This window comes from Salvia splendens, chromosome 5, assembly GCF_004379255.2.
Source record: "Salvia splendens isolate huo1 chromosome 5, SspV2, whole genome shotgun sequence".
NCBI classification, from domain to species: Eukaryota; Viridiplantae; Streptophyta; class Magnoliopsida; order Lamiales; family Lamiaceae; genus Salvia; species Salvia splendens.
This window is the reverse complement of record NC_056036.1, coordinates 41,809,024-41,832,081: the sequence shown is the minus strand read 5'-3', so window position 1 is coordinate 41,832,081 and position 23,058 is coordinate 41,809,024. Positions and strand designations below refer to the sequence as shown.

General features: G+C 33.9%; 1 protein-coding gene and 1 pseudogene across 1 annotated transcript; one reads left to right on the top strand and one right to left on the bottom strand.

The window, feature by feature from the left end:
• Nucleotides 1–5,993: 5,993 nt before the first annotated feature.
• Nucleotides 5,994–7,764, bottom strand: LOC121803026 (annotated as a pseudogene).
• A 5,686-nt stretch (nucleotides 7,765–13,450) lies between these two features.
• On the top strand, nucleotides 13,451–15,246 carry LOC121805305 (GEM-like protein 5). The gene is made up of 2 exons (XM_042205109.1): nucleotides 13,451–13,800; nucleotides 14,509–15,246. The coding sequence occupies exons 1-2, from the start codon at nucleotides 13,554–13,556 to the stop codon at nucleotides 14,988–14,990; spliced, it is 729 nt and encodes a 242-aa protein (XP_042061043.1). The 5' UTR covers nucleotides 13,451–13,553; the 3' UTR covers nucleotides 14,991–15,246.
• The last annotated feature ends 7,812 nt before the right edge of the window (nucleotides 15,247–23,058 follow it).

Here is a 23,058-nt window from a genome sequence, read left to right as displayed (position 1 = left end):
CAGACTATGCTGCAAACCTGGACAAACAGAAAGTCCCAAACAGGTTATCTTTTCACCATGTTTGGAACTGTAATCAGCTGGAAGTCAGGGGTTGCAAATGTGTTGTTGCTCTCAACAACAGAATCAGAGTATATAGCTCTCACTGCAGCCGTACAGGAGAGTTTTTGGATTCAGGGAGTGATTTCTGATTTTGGGTTTTGACCAAAAGACACAATGGTGATTCATTGTGACAGCAGCTCAGCTATGTGCTTGGCTAAACATCGGGTTTCATGAAAAGGAGCAAGCACATAGACATAAAGTTGCATTTCATTAGAGATGAGATTGAAAAGGGGAGAGTGAAGGTGATTAAGATTAACACCTTGCACAATCCGGCTTGACATGCTAACAAGTCTCTCTAGTAGAGACAAGTTTGATCATTGCAAGAAATTGATCAATGTTTGTGCAAGAGAACTGAGATGAGCCCTCAGGTGGAGAATTGTAATAAAGGAGTGCTCATTTCAGTGGAAGAAGCTCGGCTAGAGAAGGGAGTTCGGTAAGCTCGGCTTACCGAGCTGGAACTAGCCTGGAAACTAGCCGAGAAGAAGAAGAAGGCAGAAGTCGGTAAGCTCATCGGTAAGGAAGCTCGGTATGGAGCTCGGATGGAAGCTCGGTAAGGAAGCTCGGCGTTGAGCTGGAATGGGCCGAGAAGAAGAAGTTTCGGTTGTAAGCGAGAAGGAGTTCGGTCTTGAACCGAGGAAGGAGTTCGGTCTTGAACGAGAAGGTAGAAGCAACCTAGCCGAACTAGCCGTTGGAGCAAGCAGTTAGTTAGCTGAGATGTAGCGTTATTCTTCTTGCTTTCTTGATTCTTCTTGTAGTTAGTTAGTAGCAGTTGCTACTTGATTATAGAGCTTTAAATAGCTCACCGTGTATGTAGTTTAGAGTAGAGTTTTAATCAATAAAGAGTTTTCCAGTTTTCTCTCCAAGATTATCATCTTCAATACTCAAAGTGTGAGTGTGTGTGTTTTCTGCATTGTGTGATCTCATACAACAGTGAGTGTGTGTGTGATCTTATTGAGTGTGTGAAAGCCTTGTGTGTGCCAATCCTAACACATGTCATCAAAAGACGAAGACATTTTATCATCAGGAGTGATTTTTCTAACTAATTGCATGTAGCTTTTGACATCCACGGTGCATGTCATCAAAAGACGAAGATATTTTATCATAAGGAGTGATTTAACAGAACCAAGAGCATCATTTATGGAAAAAGAGTTAACTCTACTTGGCTATACAAATTGTTATATTTATCCAATACTTTTATGTCGGATTTTTCTTTCTCTTTTATAAAAGAAAAAACTCGAGCCCAAATACAATATAAAAGTCAATGACAGAAAAAAAAGAACACAAACAACAAATGTTAGAATATAGCTCTTAACATAAAAACTAAATACGTAAGAATATCATCCTAAGAATATCCTTATTTTATTTATGAATATACCAATGTGAGATTTTGACATCTATATAACTGGTTTCCTTCCAATAATATAAAAATGAGTAGCCGGCCACCCATGTCCATGTCGTTGTCTAACCAATTTCGTCGGAACTAACAAAGTAAAAGAGGTTTCAACATAATAATAATTAAATAAAGATTGAAAGTAACTTATTGCCGATGTGTGTTTCATTAAAATTGTGGGAATTTTCAAGTTAGCATTACGTTTTGAAATTTTTCCTATCTGCTCTCGTCCTTCGAGCTAACTAACTATGATCAAAAGTCAAAAACATTTAAACGTATCTGGAAATTACCAAACCCAATTAAAATTTTACTTAACTCCTAATTAACTACTAATATTCCAAAATTAATTGATGTATATTAAGTATTGAATTTTGGCGTGCTTTCAAATTTTTAAGTCTTTGTCAAGCTAATATTCTTTAAAAAGGAGACAAAATGAATAAACGTGCTTACAACGACTTACTTTTCGATGGTGCCTAGAAAGTCAACCAATACCTAATTTTATTGCACTTCTTTTAAATTTTATAGAGAGAACTACCTCAAAGTCCATAACTTTTCCGTTTATGACACTGTAGGTCCCTAATAAAAAAATATCGTCAGACGACCCTAACCTTAAATATAATCACATATCGTATATTTGTAGCTATTTTTCGGACCAAAATGCCCAGATGCCTTTAAAGGCATTTTAGTCAAATGGCCACCAACTTGTACACCTACTCTACACAGACCTATACTAACTTGCAGACCTACCCAGACTTACAGACCTATACTGAGCTTGTATTTCAGCCTCTGTCTGTGGCCCTCTTCTACCCAGTCCAGCAGTTTAACTGAGGATCGAAAGAGGCTACCAAGATGTTAATAATAAGCAAAATTAATTCGAAGTACACTAACGACCAAAGGGGGCAACGAGCAAAGCATCTAACTGTAACGAAGTAACTTCGAATCACAGTGAAAATAACTAGAAATCCATCCACCGTTAACATACTGGATCTTGTTCTCGACTGATTTTCTAGTCGTAGATAGTATATATTTTCATATCAATCTTTCATCAGATTTTATTTTATTTTTCTAAAGTTCTTTTGTTCAAATATAGAAAAAATCTAGTTCAGGATCTCGGACATCCCAGGTTTCTTTATCCACATCGATGACCTCCAGTACATGTCTATATAGTCACGGTGACGGTGGTGGTGGTGCGGGATCTTTTTTACGCCGAGACGAATTCCGCGAGGAGGATGCGCCTGAGGACCCAGCTCACTTTCGTTTTGGCGTCATTCATGCAAGAGACTTCAACGAGGGAGGGTTTACAGAGAGTGAGTGTTTAGGCGGGTGTGGGACTGAAGTGTGGAATGAAGTTGTGAATTGTTTGAAATTTTGTAAAGTTTCAAACGGAGTGTATATGTGCATCGGAATAGGTAAGGGTGAAGAATACGAAAGGATGCTGCAAAATATGTCAAATCCCCTACCATCATTTGTGTCAGGAACATGTGTGAACAGTAGATGCTATGCATCATGCTGTCAGCATTCTTACTGAGATGACCAGAATGCCCTTTTAAGGCTTAAGGGCATTTTTGTCAGAAAAAACAAGATATGTGATTATGTTTAAGGTCAGGGTCGTCCGGCGATATTTTTTTTATTAGGGACCTGCAGTGTCACAAACAGAAAAGTTAGGGACTTTTGAGGTAGTTCACTCAATTTTATATTAGCACATGGTCCAATTTTAAATTTTAAAATCGCTTTTTTTTTTGGTATCGAGCAATTTAATGGCCGACCTACATATGTTAATTGCTAGTAGAATAATTCAATTGTAGCAACATCAAAATATTAGTATGTAAAATTAGTTGGTCAATTAGTATTTGTTTATAGAAAGACACTTATCATCACATGAAACATACACGAATTATATATTTAAAATTTTATATATATAGTTAGATGGGCGTGATCCGTTGCTAAGTTTCTTAAGTTGTTAACTCTGATAACTCATCAATACAGTGTATTAAAAATGTCAACACGATGATATTGAAATGTCAACAAAACTTAGTTGATATTTTAATACATTGTGTTAATATTGGTATTTAAAATGTCAACGCAGTGTATTAAAATGTTAAAACAAATTTGCATTAACATTTTAATGTGATTGTGTTGGCATTTTTTATACACTACATTGATAAATTAGCAAGTTAGCAATCTAAGAAAAGTTAGCATTAATAGATTCTATCAAAACAAATTTATGCATCTCCTCTCCCTTATAAAATACATCTAACATCGTTAACTTACTCTATTATTTATCTGTTATAAATTACAAATTTACAAGTACAACTCAAAAAATTAAAATCAAAATCAAATGAAGGATATAATGTGCATGCAATTAATTCACATGAAGTCAAATATCAAGATATACACTAACCGACAAAAAAATCACATACTTAAATGAAATTGAGTTTAATTATTTAACAAAACCTATATCTTAGCATTAAGATATAAGCTATAAGGACTACGGACTAGGTTCGTGCTTATCCTTACTAGAAGCAAAAACGAAATACATCGTTAAGGGAAGAGCAAAAGTTCAAGAAACTAATTGGAGATTAAGAAAATATCACAATCATTTTACATTAATTGTAAAGGATTTTTAAAAATAAGAAATAAAAATTAACTTGAAAAAGTCAACTTAAAACGAGTGTAATTGGGATTAGCTAGGTTGGAGACTTGGAGTTGACTTGCCATTCGTTTATTGTTATAAATGGAGTAAATTAAAGGTGTTTATTTCTCATTAACTGCGAAAATAATAAATAAAGAATACTATGTATAGAAAATAAATTAAATTTATTTCAGGTTCATTGAAGACGAATAATATTATGGGAATATGAAGAATGGTGCATTTAATATTATTAAACAATGTAAATGAGAATGTATTATTGATAAGATATTTGCAAACTTTTTTTATCTGTATTTAAACTAATTTTTGTGTCAATTATGTTTGAAAAGCCTAGTTATCTTTACAAAGATCATAGTTATTTAAATTAAATTATGAAACTCGATCAATTTCTAGTCAATCCTACAAGAATTTTGAAAATCTAATGACTAACAGAAGTATTAAATTGGAAAAAATTACAATTTTTATCAATTGCTATAGTAAATATAAATATGATGATGAAAATGAGTGGAATTGTGAGGCCTGTTTTTATTAGTATTAGTTTTATAATGGATTTTGAGTGTAAAAATTTAATGAAATATAGGGACTGTATATCAAAAGTGAAATAAAATTAATGATTTTATAAATTATAGATAAATCAAAATGACAAAATGACAAATTCCTCACAAGCTTAATTGAGTTAGTTACTCAAGTCAAATCGAAATAAATTGTACTATTATTAATAGATTTTAATATCCTCCCTATGAATTCATGCACTCTACGCATAATCTATTACTCACACTACCACTATAATATTAGTATATAGTAGTAGTAATTAATGCGAAACTAATTTAGTTATATTATACATAAATATCTCAAAATTTTGATACATTAAATTTTCAACAGTTGAATGGGTCAACCATTACGTGCTTGATCAAAGTTTAGTTTCTCTTTCGGTCAAAGGAGAAAAACGAGTAAACATATATAGCCTTCAAGACTGAACTGTGGTATTAAAAATTGGACCATTGATTCATCGAAGCTATCGTCCATGCCATAATATTATTAGTAGGCAACTAACAATATGAGTATTTTTTTATACAAAGAAACATTAAAATTCAGCCAATAATATTGTTACGAGAAGCGTCTTATCATTGAAGTTGCTTTATATCTCTTAAATTTTAATTATATTAAATACCAATGAGTCTAGAATTTTAAAAATAAGTTCAAATAGTATAAAATAATTTTGCTTAATAATCTTAAAGCATGATATAAAAGGGTAAATTGTCTATAAAGTCATGAACTTTCAAAAAAGTTTGATTTTTTTCCCCGTAAACTTTAAATATTGCATGAAAAGTCATGAACTTTACCCCGTGGTCCAATTTCCCAAGTCGGGTTTTCTGTCTATATATGTAGTGTGCTGACATGTGTATTTAAGTTGACGTGAAAGATGACGTGGATGCTGAGGGTATGCAAGTAACAGAAAAACAACACACGAGAAGAGAAGCATAGAAATAAACGAAAGTTGATCATTTTAAGAAAACAAAAATGAATCACAATCAGTTCAAACGATGATCAGTTCATGTTCAAACTGACCGATTTCCTTCGCTCGTAGCAGTTCGATCTATAACAGTTTTTATATTCATAAATCATAACCGAACCATTTTAACAACCTTGTAAAAAAAAAGTCAATTGCAAGGAACTTATAAACAACACACAACATAACATTGCATTCAAACAACACCAACTAATTTAACAATAAAATGTTAAATTAGTGTTACAATAATGAAAAAGTGGGTGGTAGCATCATGCCACACTATCAACGTGACTAAAACGCGAAACTGCAGCAATAAATTGACGCAGAAAAGCTGACCCAGAAAGTGCGACGAAACAAGCAGTAGTATTAAAAATTTAAAACCTAAAACAGAACTAAAAACGTGCTTCTTGCCTTTCCAACCATCATAGATTCTCCCACTTTCATCACACCTGTCTTTTTTCTCACGTAATTAGGCAATTACCACAAATTATAATATTTTTTCAACATAAGATTATTTAATACAATATGCTCCTTTTTTGTTTCCGCAGTGATGTTGTTAATAAGGGGACACCGAAACCAGCCTGCAATAAAATTCAAAACCGCGTTAGTTACATTTGACGCACGTGTTGTTCTATTACTTTTATATAATTAAATATAAATATAATCAAAGCTAATCCCAAGGAAGAGATGGGAGGCCAAATTATTGAAAAAATTATAGTCATCAAGTTTAGGTTCGTCACACAACTTTAAAATTTACTATACACTATTTTTAAATAAAATTTGAATAATATATAGCCCTGTCAAGTTTTTTTTTTCATCCGTCCTATACTCCTATATATATCCAAGAAAATTTCTTCAAAAGTTTTTTTATCTTTCAGAAATTTAGTTGCTGGTAAATCCAAAATTCATGATTCTTATTGCTTTTTTTTTTTTTGAAGTTAAGGAGTGGATGAGAATTTGACCGAATTTAATCGATATTTCTGATAATTTACCCATTAACTAATTGCACAATAATCAGCCGGCGGCAAGTCGGCAACATGAGGGGAAGATTGTTTGACTCTTTAAAAATAAATGCCGAATTTAATGACTGCTTAACTACTTTAATTAATAATTAATGTCAAAAGTTGAAGAAGGGAGAAAATTTACTCTGTCTAAGAAAGATTAGTAAACAAATTAACGTACTTATCCAATAATGAAAGAGATTTAAGATAAAGCAACAGTTAATAGTTAATACCACCTTTCCTTTCGTTTTTCCAGAAACCTTTGCAGAGAATTCTTCCTTGATCGGCAGATCTACATACAACAAATCCATTTTTTTGAGATAATTGTAAATTATTTAAATAAAATGAATATTCATTTAATTAAATTAGTAAGCAACCTCCATTGAGAGATTCAAGCAAGTTTCTCTCAGGCTTCGAGTTGGATTCCAAGTTAGAAGGAAGGAATTCATCCGCGGTTTTCAGAATATTTTGCGCCTGTTCCAATATAATGTCAATAAAAATAAAAATAAAATTTTGCGGATGAAATCGCGTGATGAAAAAGTGTGAAGTCACGCACCTTGCGTGGGGACACGTCAAACACAGAAACCACTCCGTTGTAGAAAATCGTCATCGGAGCTCTGTTTTCACCGTTCAACCAAAACAAATTTAAATCACAGAAAACCGCAAAATCAATTGCAGAAATTGGAGTAGGAAGAGGAAATTGTAACTACCTGAGTTTAGGATCAGAATTGGCGATTGAGGAGGAGCAATTGCAGCAGACAATGTTGATTTCTTCGATCCCAAACGCCATTCCCGATCGCTCTTCACCACCTCCGGATTCATCTTCGATATAACACCTTGTATATCTGCACACAAAAAAAATGAGAGAGAGAAATCGAGAGCGAACGAGAGAGAGAGAGAGATTGTGTGAAAACGAACCGCGAAAGCTTCTTCTGCGCTGAAAAACGGGGGCGGTGGAGCGTTTCTCCATGCCGAAAAAATCAAGCTCGAGAGAAGGAGATTTAGCCATGGAATGTTGAGTGAGTGATCGCGATTGATTCAGATGCGATAGAGAGAGAAGGAGAGGTGATTTGGTGGTGATTCATTCATAATGCTTTGATGTTCATATCGATGAATATATATATTATATACATTAAACTGTGATGCGGTCGGCCAGAATATTGAATAGTAAAAGCAGAAGAGCAAAAGAAACGAGGAAAATGAGGTTTCAGAGTAGTACTTTACGGAGGTAAGGTTGTACCGCTTTAATTTAAATATTGATGGGTTGGTCTCGGCGTTTAAATTTGGGGGAATTAGATTTTTCTCTATGGTACAAAAAGGTGTGGATAAGTGATAAATTCAATTACCATTGATGATAGTATATATAAAGAGAATTATAAAAAGTGCCAAATTGCCAAAAAATAAAGTGTCCATTATATCATAATTTTACATTTTCTTAATTGTTTCGTAATGAAAAAAATTCAGCAAGCTACCTGTCTGAATTTATTGACGTGATGAATACTTATTTATTAAAAAGTAAAGATGTAGTGGGATTATGTGTAATAAACAATGTCGTTTAAATAGTCAATAGTTTATCCATATAGTCAGCGGCGTATCCAGGATTTTTGATATGGGGTGCGAAAAATAGTTATAACGATTTAAAGTTTCAGATTTTAGCTAATCCTTTTAGTTCTATTTATTTTGTTTTCACAATTTTTGTGTTTTTTTATATAATTATCCTCTCTATTTTTCCATTAAAAAATCATTAAAAATGAATTGTGCACTTAAATACTTTGCTAGTTAAGACTATATTATTGTATAAATTATTAAGAACAAAGTAAATATCAAATATTAAATATAAATGAATAAAATAAAATTTGACAAGAGTATGTCAAAGTGTATTGAATTAATACAAAATTTTAGGAGTTGTTAGCAGTGAATGGAGAGAATATCTATTAAAAATGAAATAATAAACGAAAAATAAATAGGAATTAAACAAATTGAGTTGAAAAATATTGCTTTGAATACATACAAAGTCTATTAAATAAATAATGAACGAAAACAAAATAGGAATTAAACAAATTGAGTTAAAAAAAATATTGCTTTGAATACATACAAAGTGTTGGAAGAAATTAAAGGAAAAGAAATGGAGAGAGGATTTAGACAGTTTTGAGGTATAACTGTACCCCTTTGTCACTGCATATAATATTATATGATTGTCACATCATACATAATATCCCCTAGTAGGATTATTACCAGAATATTGGAATAAATAACAAAATTAAGTACTCCTACTATAATATAACTGATATTTTAAAAAGTTATGCGTTAACAAAATTTGATGATTTTTTCAATAATTTTTATTAATAATAAATAGAACTCACGCGTCACAAACAATAGTAGTTTGAGGATAAAAAAATGGCGAACCACATAATTATAAATTGTAGATGAGTGAATGTATGAGGATAATAAATCATGAGAAACTTTTCATAATTAATTAATAGGTATAACTTTGGTGTAAGAATTAAAATAAAAATAAGATTATTTCTCGTGAATAGATGAAAGATCAAATATTGGATAGTAGGTACTAATTTATTTACCTACTTTTATCTTTTTGGTTAAAGGACTTTTGCAATTGTCTAACTAGACACATTATTAATCCAAGGAACAAAATATGATAAGGATTAAGGACATCTTAAATAAGTATTTGATATTTTACCAAATAAGATATATTAAAATATGATTCTCATTTTAAATGAATTTATATCTTATTATGATATACTATATATCATTTAGAGGGAAAAAGAAAAAAAAAAAAACAGACCCATATAATTGATGTATACACAATACACATTTTCATAACACATTTCAAATTTAAATCTTGTAGTATTATAGAGAAAAAAAATCACGTTACTTGAAAAAGGCGAAAAAACTATAGTGATTTTGGTGATATTGTGGTTGTGGGAATCCATGGACTGATGAATACTCATTTCACATTTGTCGTCTAACAATTTCCGGTTTTTAAGGAATCCAGTCGCCCAAAAAATATCACTTCAATTATTTCCCACATTTTACATATGCTTTAGTTCAAATAGTTATTGTCACAAATTAGAATCTCCTCTATCCCTACACAAATATGTTTTACACGCATTGGCAGTGTATTGTGTGCAAAATGTAAATGTTATGCTAGCATATTTCGCAAAACCAAACCAAACTTTTGGTGCATTTTTTTGGATAAATTGTCGAAAAAACACAAAATTTAGTCAATTTATAATTAATTACACAATTTTTTGAAATGGCCATTTGATTGTGTATTTTTTTCTTAATTGTCGTGATCTTATTTCTGACCTGGCAGGCACAAATAGTTATGTAAACAAAACGTATGTTATGACACGACCTAAGAAGACATGAAAAATGAGAAAATTATAACATAACGTTAATATAATAAAGTAAAAATAATTAAAATTAAATTATGAATTTAATTAAAATAATAATATTAATTATTAACGGGTTACCATATCTAACATGAACCAACAAAAAATTATCACAATCTTATTAGGTTGAATACTAATATATTAACTTCGTACATGTTCATGTCGAGTCAAAACTTGCAAAACCTTGTTTAGAGCCATCAAACCATTTGACAAATTTTTGTGATAAAGTATTAGGATATTTTCAACTTATATCTTTAGATCTTGTTGAAAATTAAAATTAATCTATTGATCATTTTTTATTGGTAATTATCAAGGGTATCTACCGGCTTGCCCAGTGACTAATCACCACATTGATTTGTAGGCATCTCAATGAATGAGATAGTTAGTCCAATGATTTAAATTTGCTTTATATCCAAAGTCAGAGATCGATCCCTTGACCATTTAATTAACTTATTGATCATTTTAATAATACTATGTTCCAATATTTCGATACGTTGGACCCCTCTTTTTTTGCAAGTGAATTTGCATTTGAAATAAGTACATCCATTCATTTAAAAGTTTTTGATGAAGTTTCAAGTATCTCAATTCCCCACTATAAAAATGACAAAATCCTAGTGGTCCAGCATCAACTCAAACCCAATTTTGCTTTGGGCTACATATATTAATAGTGAGGCTCCCTTAAAATGTAACACAATCGTTACATCACATGAAGCAAGAAACATAATAAAAAATGTATATTTCAAAAAATGAAGACCTTACTACGTGTATAAGCTTAGAGATATAGAAATCAAATCATATTAATTCCTCTATTATTTCCCCCCAAAGAAATATAAATGAATCAAACAAAGGGCGAAGAAGTTATTATGACTTTGTTCTTAGGGGACAATCACCTTTTGTATTATGATATAAAACTAACAATATCATCTTGATTAATTATCTAGATCAATATTTTTCAATCCCTCGATTATAAGTAAATGCTTATTGATTATAATTGATAACCTAGCATTTCCCTAAACAATAACTAGAGCAAATGATAACCCTAAATGTAGTTTATCGACTAACCAATAACTAATTTATCGTTTAAACAACATCCCTGATTAATAATAATGATTTTGAATAATTAGGTGTGGATGAGATATTCTAGTCGATTGTATTGGTTATACCTACAGATAGTAATAATATTATTCAAATTACTTAAATAATAATAAATGTGATATAATATTAAATTTTAGAATATTTTATTAATATTATTTAAAAATCTGAATATTTTCTATAAAATTTCCATATATTGTTTTCTTTTGGAAAATTGCCAAATAAATCACAAAGATAATAATCAATTTCTTGTCCTTCATACTTTAAAATATTAAAAATAAATTTTGAAGATGAAATTTTTACTGTTATCTCATTCCCCTTAAATTATTTGGTGATGTGGCAACCAATTTTAAAGAAGTGGGTAAAACGTCATTGGACAAAACGCCAACATCTAATTAAGTTCAAAATAATGTTTGTCCATGCGTTTAAATCGACCGCCACATCAGCGCTTAATTTATTAAAAAAGGGGGGAAGATGAGACATTTGTTAAAATTTAATCATTTTTTATTTGTTTTTCAGATTACAAAAAATATGAGACGGGAGCAATGTTTCGCAATATTTAGGGCATCAGCAGTGGAGCGCCCTAAAGCCCGCCCTATGCACCGCCACGTCAGCATTTTTATCCTCCTACCTTTTCACCTGCAGTGGGACGTCCTATAGATTTTACTATTGTTTTGTTAATTAGTTTAAATGTTTTCAAATATATAAATGCAAACTAATTAAAAAACACAACGATTAACTAAAAAACGGCAAATACTACATTGAGTTAGAAATAAAAAAAAAGTTGACTACTCTACAAAAGCCTTCGGTGCAGCTCATCGATCAACCCCTGGAGGTATTCGGCTCTGGCCGGGCACGTACACTTCATGAGGGCGTTATGCGTGTCCAACAACGTCCGCGCCATCGAGGCCTTTGCCAACTCCGCGTAGGCAAGTGCCGACTGGGTCGGGGTCGGGGCGGGATCGGCGATGGGGGCGGCCGCGGCTTGCGAGGAGGATGTCGCCTTCGCCTTCCCCTTGTTCTTCGCAGCCTTGACGCCTACGGGACGCCGGGAGGACATCGGTGTGCCGGAACTTTCATCCTCCGTCTACGTCCGGTTGAGGTCCACCGAATATGCGCCGCTTTCGCTGCTCGTGTAACCACCAGTGTCGGTGGTCTTCATCCTCTTTGTCGCACCGGTGTGAAGAATACCGCCTTGGAACTTCTCCTTGTCCTTCAAGAGCGCCCAGACATTGAAATGCTTGAAGTCACCGTACATGGACTGGTACGACAACAACGCTCTATCGCGTACATCACTCAGGCTCTCGCCGCTTCCCTGCTCCCTCGAGCACTTCGTACTCCGCCGCGAACAGGTTGACTTGCTTCTTAACTAGATCCAAGTGCTTGCGGAGCTGCTCCCTATGGCGCTTGAACGCGCTCGGCGGCTTCGCCTCATTGTAGCGCTCGGCGATGCGCTCCCAGTACGCAAGCTGCTTTTGGTTGTTCGTGAATACTGGGTCCTCGAGATATCCACCCAACACCTCGCCAAGACGAGGGTTTCATCCGGTTGGTAGTTCGTCCTCCCGGGGGCGTACTCTTCATTTGTTGCCGGAGGTGACAACTTGTACGCCTGGTACTTGATCCGCTTCTTTCTAGCGAGGGCGGCGGCCGAGGCGGCGCGGTGGGAAGGGGCGGCAGGGCGAGTTGGAGAGGACTCCATGTCAGACAGACCGTACGAATCCGTACTGAATTCGGGATCGTACTGCGAGTTAGGGTTGAACGACCGATATTCGTCAGGTTGTGTACCCGGCCAACGTGCACCACCTCTAAACATCTGACTATTGGGACTTGAGTAATGAACGGAATCCATTTTCTAGAGTAAGTGAAAATGCGAATGAAAATATTACAAATGAAGGTGGGTAGGGGCCAGGGGGTATTTATATAAATGAAATTTTCAAATTTAAAAATAAAACAAAAACGTGTTGCATCGTCCGCGCCGCCTACGGTGGGCGGATGATGCCCTATCGTCCGCGCTTACTCTGCGGACTATTTGTCGGACGAGGACGACGCATCGTCCATCGTCCGTGCACCCACAGTGGCGGACGATGGCACGCCCAAGATATCGGGCGGCCTATCGTCCGCCGATTGTGGGTGCCCTTAGTGATCTGTTGGACAATTAGAATAACTTCGTCACACGTAACTGTAGATTTGTGACATTTGTCCAGTCACAAAAATAATTAATTAAGAAAAAAATTGAACAATGGGAATAAACTATAAATCGTCTCATCTAGAACATTCGCGATAAAGCTACTAACTCCACCTTATCAAGTAAATCAAGAATCGAGAATTCTAGCAATCATCCATTTTTATTACACGGCATTTCCTACCTAATTCATCAAATCTTAATTTCTCCAAAAACATGAACCAGAAAGGAGAGACGAAGAAATGGGGGACTCATGTCATGGGGGCTCCGGCGGCGCCGGCGGTCCATCCCGACAATCAGCAGGCGGCGCTATGGCAGGCCGAGGAGGGCCCACATCAGCCATACGTTGTGATTGCGCCGGTGGAGAGGTCTTCCGCCGACAGCCCTCTCGATCATGTTGTCAACATCTTCAATTCTTGGAGTCACAGAGCTGAGGAAATTGCTCGTAACGTCTGGCACAATTGTAAGCTCTTCTGCACTTTTCATTTTTTCTTCTTCTGATTGTTCTGATTTTGCAATCAATCAAGATTTTGATGGCTTAATTTGATGACTTACGTCACTCAAATAAAATGATGACTTGTTTTAGACAGCGAAACAATATTATACTATTAAATTGTGTTACCACCAAAATCTTGATTGCTTATAAAATTGGAATAAATTAACAGCGTTGTTAGTGGAGTAATTCACATGTGGATTAAAGTCGTATGCATAATCAGAATTTGATGAAAGTTTAAGAATTTATAACAATTACCCCTAAATTTGATTTGGTTGAGTTTCTTGTTTGTTTTCACTAGATTGTGATGCTAAATGTTTGCATACTCAAATTTCAATAGGATACAATAACGTCAAAATAGAAACAAGATGGGAGATTTTGAAGGTTTGGGGTTAAGTAGATTATTACGTGTAAAGTAAGAGAGAAAATATGAATGAGAAAACTCTTTTTCTACATTATTCACTCTCTTACTTTACTATCACTCCATTTGAATTATTTATTATTATTGTTCTAAAACGAGTAAAAAAATAAATGACTCAAGTAACGTGGGACGGAGGGTATGTTAGTTTTAAGTCGAACATATTTATAGGGGTCGGCCGCTCCATCTCGCCCCCTAAATCCGCCACCGGAGATATTAATGGATGATGTGATTCTGGTAACTACATTGTGTGTTTGCAGTGAAAACCGGGCCATCCGTATCCGGAGCTGCGTGGGGGAAGGTGAATCTAACAGCGAAGGCGATAACTGAAGGGGGATTCGAGTCCCTGTTCAAGCAGATATTCGAGACGGATGAACACGAGAAGCTGAAGAAAACATTTGCCTGTTATCTTTCCACCACCACTGGCCCTGTTGCTGGGACCCTTTATCTGTCCACTGCCCGTGTGGCTTTCTGCAGCGATCGCCCGCTGTCCTTCCGGGCCCCCTCCGGGCAGGAGACGTGGGCCTACTACAAGGTCACGATCCCGCTGGGTCACGTCCACAATGTCGCCCCTGTCGTCTTGAAGCAAAATCCACCCGAGAAGTATGTACATCTGGTGACCGTGGACGGCCACGAGTTTTGGTTCATGGGGTTTGTCAACTTTGAGAAAGCGTCCCACCATCTGCTCGACAGCGTCTCGGATTACAGGAGCGGGCTGCAGCAGCAGCACGTTCCGAGCTAGGGAGCGGTTAACTTGTTTGTCGGTCCGGGTTTTTGTGTGTGTATATGTGTATTAATAGGGTTGATCAAGTGTTGGTGTTGTTTCTTGTCTGATTTGTGTATGTTGTAGCGTTATAAGTATATGATATGTGATATAGTGCTAGTATTTTAAATTAGAAGGAACTATTGTGGTATATTTGGTATTGTTCTGATATATTGGGCTTTTTCACAAGCTTGATTTTGTATTGGATAATATGACACTGGACTATACTGGTAAATGGGCCTAGTTATGGGGTACTATATTTTCTTAGTAGTCTTGGACAAGCTTAAGAAAATTTTCCTTCATCCCTCATTGATTTTTCCATTTGGGATTAGTCCTAAATTTAAGAAACGTAAAAGAATGTGAGTGAAAAAGATTTGTCGAATATATGTACATGAATATATGTATGACCTTGCTACTATAGGGATAATTTTGCAAGCGGTCATGAAAATGCAAACTCATATATTGTACAAACTTCAAACTATAATTTGGACCATTAAAAAATATCAATAGATGACACAATAGTAGCAACAGAAAATATCAACACAATATCAACACAACATTAATCGTTGAAAATATGTTGATATTTTCTAACGGTTCATATTATAGTTTGGAGTTTATATAATATATGAGTTTGCATTTGATTATATTCCATCAATAAGATCTATATTTGTACTATAAATATGTGATACTTTATTCGTATCCTAAGAATAGAAATTTTTGAAATGGAATGGGTTTTAATTCAAATTTGATAAAGTAAGAGAGAAAGAAAAGTGTGTTACTAGAAAATGAGTTCCACCTCATTGGAGATAAAGATTTTTTTAAATAAAAAGTTTCTATTTTTAGAGTACGAAAAAAAGCTAAGGGCATCCACAATGGGGCGTCCGATGGCACGGACGATGCGTGCCATCGTCCTCTGGCACCCTTGGTCCCTCCATTGTGGGTGCGAGCCATAGGGCGCGCCCTATGCCCACGCCCTAAGCTTCGGGCGCGGAAGAAGCGCAGACGATGGCCTATCGTCCGCGCCATCGGGCACCATTGTGGGCTCGGCGGACGATGGCACGCGTTTTTGAATTTTTTTTGTCTATTTACACCTCGTTTCTCATTCACTTGTTCATACGAACATCTCGCCTCTCTCATCTCTCTCATTTCTACCTCTCTCAGATACCAAAATGAACCACGAAGTTTACGTATTTTTTTAATTCGTATTTTAATTCATATTTTTAAATTCGTGTTGTAATGTATTAATTTTTATAAATGAAATGAAGTTTTTTCCCAATTTCTGTAGTTATTTAAATATTCAAATAAAAGAAAATGCATATGGCGCGCCTTAGGGCGCCACACTGCAGATGGAGGTATGAGGATAAAAACGATGACGTGGCGGTGTATAGGCGCGCCTTAGGGCGCTCCCATTATGGATTGCCCTAAGAGCTTCACTTTTTAGATTGAAGAGGGAGTATTATGAGATCAATTTTTAGATGGTACAGGGAGTATTATTATCATTAAATTTAATACTAACTTAATCTACATTTGGTGTTGCTATGTTTAGATTTGAGTGATGTCCTTCAAATCAGTGGATATATACTAAATGTTTCTTGAACTCAATAATTGAATATATGAAAATACAAGATGAAAGGAATATTTCGACATGTGAATAATCTGCATAACTTTTCACATCAATTGTGGGGGTTCTGTTTTTTTTTTTTTATCGAATGAAGAATATAAAATTTTATAATTACTAGAAATAAAAGAGAAAATAATGTATGAAGTTAATTGATTTGATCCCACCACAGGTGACAGGAAAACAAACATTCAAACAATAATCCACACAACACGTCACATGAAATTTGAAAAATCATTAACTATGTCCAAATCTCACCTTCGATGTCGGCAAAAATCCCACAACTATAAATTTTATCTTATTTATTTTTATGTTCATCGCCAAAATTTGCTTAATAATTGTGCTTCTATTCATTTATTGGAAAAAGGAGAGGGAAAACCATAAAAAATATTATATTTCCGAATGATTTTTTTTAATATTACGTGAATAAGTATGCAGATTTTCATATATTCAGTTATTGATTATAGAATAAGATATGTGTTTGGTTGAGCATTTTATTATTTTTAAAAATCGGATCGGTTTGAGAGAAAGAACAGTTGTGTCATGATAGAAATCCATAGATTCCATCCAGGGGCGGACGCAGAAAAAGTTGGCCACAGGGGTTGGACTCCACCATATAATTTTTCATAGTCAAATATTATATATTTATATATATATATATATATATATATATAATATTATATAATGCAAAAACCACAATTACAACAATTGTAAAAATGCATATATATTTAATACGAACTAGTCCAATATATATCTAATAAAAAGAACAAAAAAATCGTGTCATAGTTGTGTTTTTACATCTAAAGCGCTGAATTTCTACGTGTTCTCATCGATTGAAAACATTGCAGGATTTGTTCGTTTTCAATTGTTAAAAACAGGTCCTTTTCAATATACATAATTAAATTGTCATTCTTCCACTCTTCTTCCATCATTTCGCTAGTCAGTCTAGACAATCTCATATTTTTGATAAAAGTAGCTATTAGAATATATGCATTTGACAAGAATTTCAAAGTTCAAGCCATGGATGGAATTAAAAAAAATATAAACTTTAAAATAACTATTGTTTATAACTTTTTTTACAAACTTGCAACTATTCTATGAAAATCTTAAAAAAAAATAGATAGAATACAAAATTAACACTTTAATAAATTCCTTTACTTCACAATTTGCGTAGAATTTGAATTTTAAATTCGCTAAAATCTCAAAGACTCAAACCTTCTTTTCACTGTTTCTATGCGCCACGGTTATAAACCCTCCAATCTCTCTCTTTTTATTTTTCTAAATTGCAATATACAACTAAAAGTACTTATATTTTACAGAAGACAAATTTTTATTTAATTATTTAAACAAAACGTGTTCCCACTTATAAAAGTGTTAGCACTTTTACAAGTTTCAAGTCTCTTTTATCTAAGCTAAAAACGCGTCAAACCAATTAATAGAGGTCAGTTTGAACTTTTTAGTTTTATTTTTAAATTACTCATCATCTTCTTCACTCAGTCACTGCCTATTGCGCCATGGTTATACTTTTTCTCTGTAATTTTTTAATTTTCCCTTCTTCCTTCTATAATTTCAGCCCTTTCAGCTATTCATTCCACGATAATTTCTTCTATAATACCATTATTTGGTTAGGGCTTAATATGATTTTTCAAAATTTTGAAAATTTTGAAAGTAGAAATTTAAAAAAAAAAATTGGGTAAGGGCTTAAGCCCTACCCTCCGCCAAGTGTGTCCGCCCCTGGTTCCATCCTAAAACCAATTGGTGATAGGAGGAATGACCCATTAGAATTATATCGTGGTTTTAAGTCTATGTGAACACGTGAACTTGGAGGTGTTGGACTTTTTTTCCTGATCGATTGGACAATTGGCCCAAATTTTAAGCTCGAATATCTATGTGAACACGTGAACTTGGAGGTGTTGGACATTTTTTTCTGATCGATTGGACAATTGGCCCAATTTTTTTTGATCTGTTGGACCACTGGCCCAAATTTTAAGCTCGAATATACTGCTGGGGTCAGTCATTTTTTTGATTTCAGCCCAGATATATTGTCGGGTCAGTTAAATTTGACCCACAGTCGGCGGTCAAGTCTGATATCATGATAGAAATCCATGGGTTCAATTTTATAAAACCAATTGGTGATAGGAGAAATGACTCATTAGAATTATATAGTGGTTTCAGGTCTATGTGAATACTGATATGAGATAATTATAATTTTATATCTAGTTTCAGTTGCCAACAGGTCAGACCGATTCTAGTTAGAAGCTACACAAGGATCAAAGTAATGTAGTTAAAATTACTTGCACTGAAAATTAAATAAAATCTTTATGTTTTCACATAAAAAAAGGTGTTCATTACACTGTAAAGTACATACTCTGATGTGATACGAATTTTGGTAAAAGTTAGATTGTGTGTTTTGCAACTGGAGAAATAGTCAACTTTATTAATTTTTTATGATAGTTAATTTGAATAAAAATGTGTATGGATGATATGAAGCTCAATGGTAAATTAGATCATATGAGATTGGTAGAGGTAAGAGAGTGGAGAGTGGTTGGAAAGAGATGGAAGGTAGCAAAAGGACCAGTCATGTAATAAGAAGACAAGTTGAGATTCTCTTCAATTTCAACACTTTGTGAAAACGATAAAATATGGACGATTGATCAATGCTAGAGAAATATAATTGTTTCGAACATATCAACAAATCCTCTCCTTCACACTATGTAGCATTCTCTTTAATGTCTATATTCTTTGAAACAACAATTCCCTTTGTTTATTTGTCTACTATTATATGCAAAGATTGTCATCTATACCTCACCATACACACATCAAAACATTTAGGGAAATTATCAATTTAAATCCAAATTGTTTCTGCGTTGTTAATTATATATATTCTGAATTGTCGAATATAACTGTGAACTATTAATTCTTTATTCAGACCCCGGAAAATTGATGTGACTCGTCTGATTGTCATCACAAAACGAAATTGTTTGCACCAGGTCAGATTTTAAAAAGAATGAGAAACTACTCTCTATTTCCTACGAAAATAGTGTTAGTAGTTGACGACATGAGTTTTATTGCAAAATTCGTAAATCAAAAGAAAGATAGAGAGAAAAATGGTTGAAATATCATTCCTGAAAATATGACTTGTCTTATTAGAGAGATAATGTGTGATAGATAGATAGTGCCTAATGTTAGTAAACGGACCAAAATGGAAAACATGACTGTTGTTCATATGCCAATGAATGATTTTATTTAGACCAGACCTAGATATGTCCGTAGCTCATCTGTGCCAATTTTTCTCACCACCAAACGTTAACTCTCTAGTAGTCGTTCGGTTAGATAAGTAGGATTCGATACTTAATAATGGGGATCATACCACATAGAATTAGTCTTGACCTCTCTTCTAATAAAATTAACCTCAAGTAAATTCGGCCAAGTTCATCTCGGACAATATCAATATTACTACAAAGCCTATTTAATTATAAATATTAGCTTGCACTACATAGATATATATGCAAATTATTGAACTATATATACACCACTTTAATTATTCATATTTTAATTATTATAACAAAAGGACTGTGCAATATTCGCAATACAAACCCCCTCACCTTATCCTATATGCAACATGTGACATTGCATATATATCTTGCTTACATATAATAAAATATTATATTACAAATGTATATAACACACAGATAGCTAAGCCATTTCTTCAAGAGATATGTTGATGGATTGAGACAATGAGTGTACCAATGAGGATAAAGAAAGGTCCATCTCATGTCCTCTGTTGGCCTATTAATTTCTCTCTCTCTCACACACACACACACATGTGTGTATGTGTGTGTGTGTGGTGTGTTGTCCATGCTTGGTGCATATGTATATATGAATAATGAATGGGTTGTTCCTCTCTGAAAAGTTTGATTGTAGGGCTTTTTTCTTCTGCAGAGATTCCTTTTTCTCTCTGCCATGCAATTTGAATCAAAAGGTTCCTTTGTTTGCTACATTCTCTCCAGCTATGATCATCAGCCCCACCTTCTATTCCTATGGACCATCTCTTTTCTCATTTTTGCTTATAAGTCCCTCGTCTTTCTAAATACTACTCTCATGTCCCATTCTGAGCGACACATTTTTTCGTCTAGCTTTAGGGCATCAGCAGTGGGGCGCCCTAAGGCACGCCACATCATCATTTTTTTAATATTTACAAAATCCATACGAATTTAAAAAAACTAATAAATTAAAATACGAATTTCAAAACTTCATTTCATTTAATAAATTAAAATACGAATCTTCAACAGCTGCATCTAATGCTTCTGACGTCGAACTACCGGACTCAGACGAACTAGAACTATTGGTGTCATCGCCGAGATTCATTTTGGTTGGATGTTGAGAGAGAATATGTAAAGAGATAGTCGATATGTTCGTATGTACAAATTAATGAGAAACAAGATTTAAATAGAAAATCAAAAACGCGTGTCATCGTCCGCAACCATCGTCCGCGTAGCCCACAGTGGGGCGGACGATGGCCTATCGTCCGCGGCCATCGTCCGCTTAGGCCGCAATGGGGCGAACGATGGCGCGGAAGATGGACATCGTCCGTGCTATACTCCGCGCCCTTAGTATAGGACGCGACGATCATCCGCAGCCTATGTCACGCACCCGCAATGGGGCGGACGATGCGCGCCATCGGGCGTGCTATCGTCCGCCCCATTGCAGATGGCCTTATAGTTTATACAATCAAGATGCCATGCTCTCTAATAAACTTGATAATATACAATGTAGTTCAATAGGACCAATGGTCCAATGTACTTAGATAAAAACACGAGTTTGTCGAGAATCTACAAACCCCCGAAAGTTATTTGGACCTTAATGATAAATAGATTTTGGTAGGTTATAAATCCATAAAGAGGATTTATGAAAATTCCAATTAAAGTCAAATTTACATAGGTATAAATTTATTAATTCTTGATTAGATTTTATTAATTTGTCTAGTAATTTATTAGATCAATGAATCCGCACCGAAGACCAGCTCAAATTGGCAAAAGAAATAGAGTATTAGAATTTTTGCATTTTCAAGATTCGAGTGTAATTAATTATTACTCGGATGATCAAAGTCAAGTCCTATAATTATGGATGGAGAATTAATTTCCTATATCATGATTTAATATTTGAATTCATGTATTCACCAGCTGGGATAACGAGACTCTTTCGGAATTTTAGGGAAATTTTAGCTCAAGATCAATCATTACTCCCACCTCCAAGAGTTTAATCAATTTTATTAAGGTCCAAGATAAGGAAAATTTATATTTTACAGATTGATTTTTATATACGACAAAATTTCTTTGTATTTTAAAACTCAATTCTCGAATAATTTTTATTGCTGATTTTTTAAATTGTGGGACGAATCAACCTTAATTGGACCAAAGGTTGAGTTTTTCCTACTATTTGCTCTTTTTAAAAAAATATACGTAATTAATGTTTATATTAATAAAGCAATATGGTTTTGACTTCGATTAGTGCAACATGGTGGAGAGGATGTTTTCTCCCACGACTAAGAAATATCATCCAATCGTGTATTATTTTTTTGCAACTTACAATTTTATATTTCTATTTATATACGACTTCACATTTGATCTAGCTGTATTCACTTCATCACATTAATTAGTATTATTAATTAAATAGACTCAATTCGTGATGATGTTTCGTTGATGATCCCTCTATTAAAAAATAATCCAAGATTTTTCATTCTTTATAAACCCGATTATTTCTTAATATTTTTAAATTAATTTTATATGTGAAATTGCATAAATTCATCCATTCCATTTGCACATTGGAATGTCCCACTATTATTTATGAGTGAAACTTTTACCTAAGGAAGTTTCAATTTTCTTCATATTATGTCGTTTTCTCTATTTTTATAGCTTTATTCCCTTTATTGTCATAATTATCCTTTTAATATCCTAAAACAAACGTCATTGTTATGTTTAAGCAATTGATAACGTTATACGAATAAGTTATGGGAAAAGGGGAATAAAATTTTTTAATTTGTGGATACGAGGTGTCAATCTCATATTTGATGGATAAACTTTTTCTCTTTATTCAAATCATTCATTTCAACTTAATAAGTCAACCAATTCCGAACATCATAAATTGGGCAAAAAAAGTAGAACATTATGTTATTAAATTAGACCATTTAAAGAAAATGCCCAAAACCTTTATAAATTCAGCTGCCAACCAATTTTGATAACAATTAAAAAAATTATGTTACTTCTAAAATATACAGCAGCATTTTTAAAAATGGCCAAAATCTTTAAAAAACATCATCCTCTTTTATCTCTTCAATTTCATGCATTTCCTTTCTTTTAGAAATATGCCATCACAATATCCTTTCAAAACAAATTTTTATCATAACAAAAACATAACCCATATAAAAAA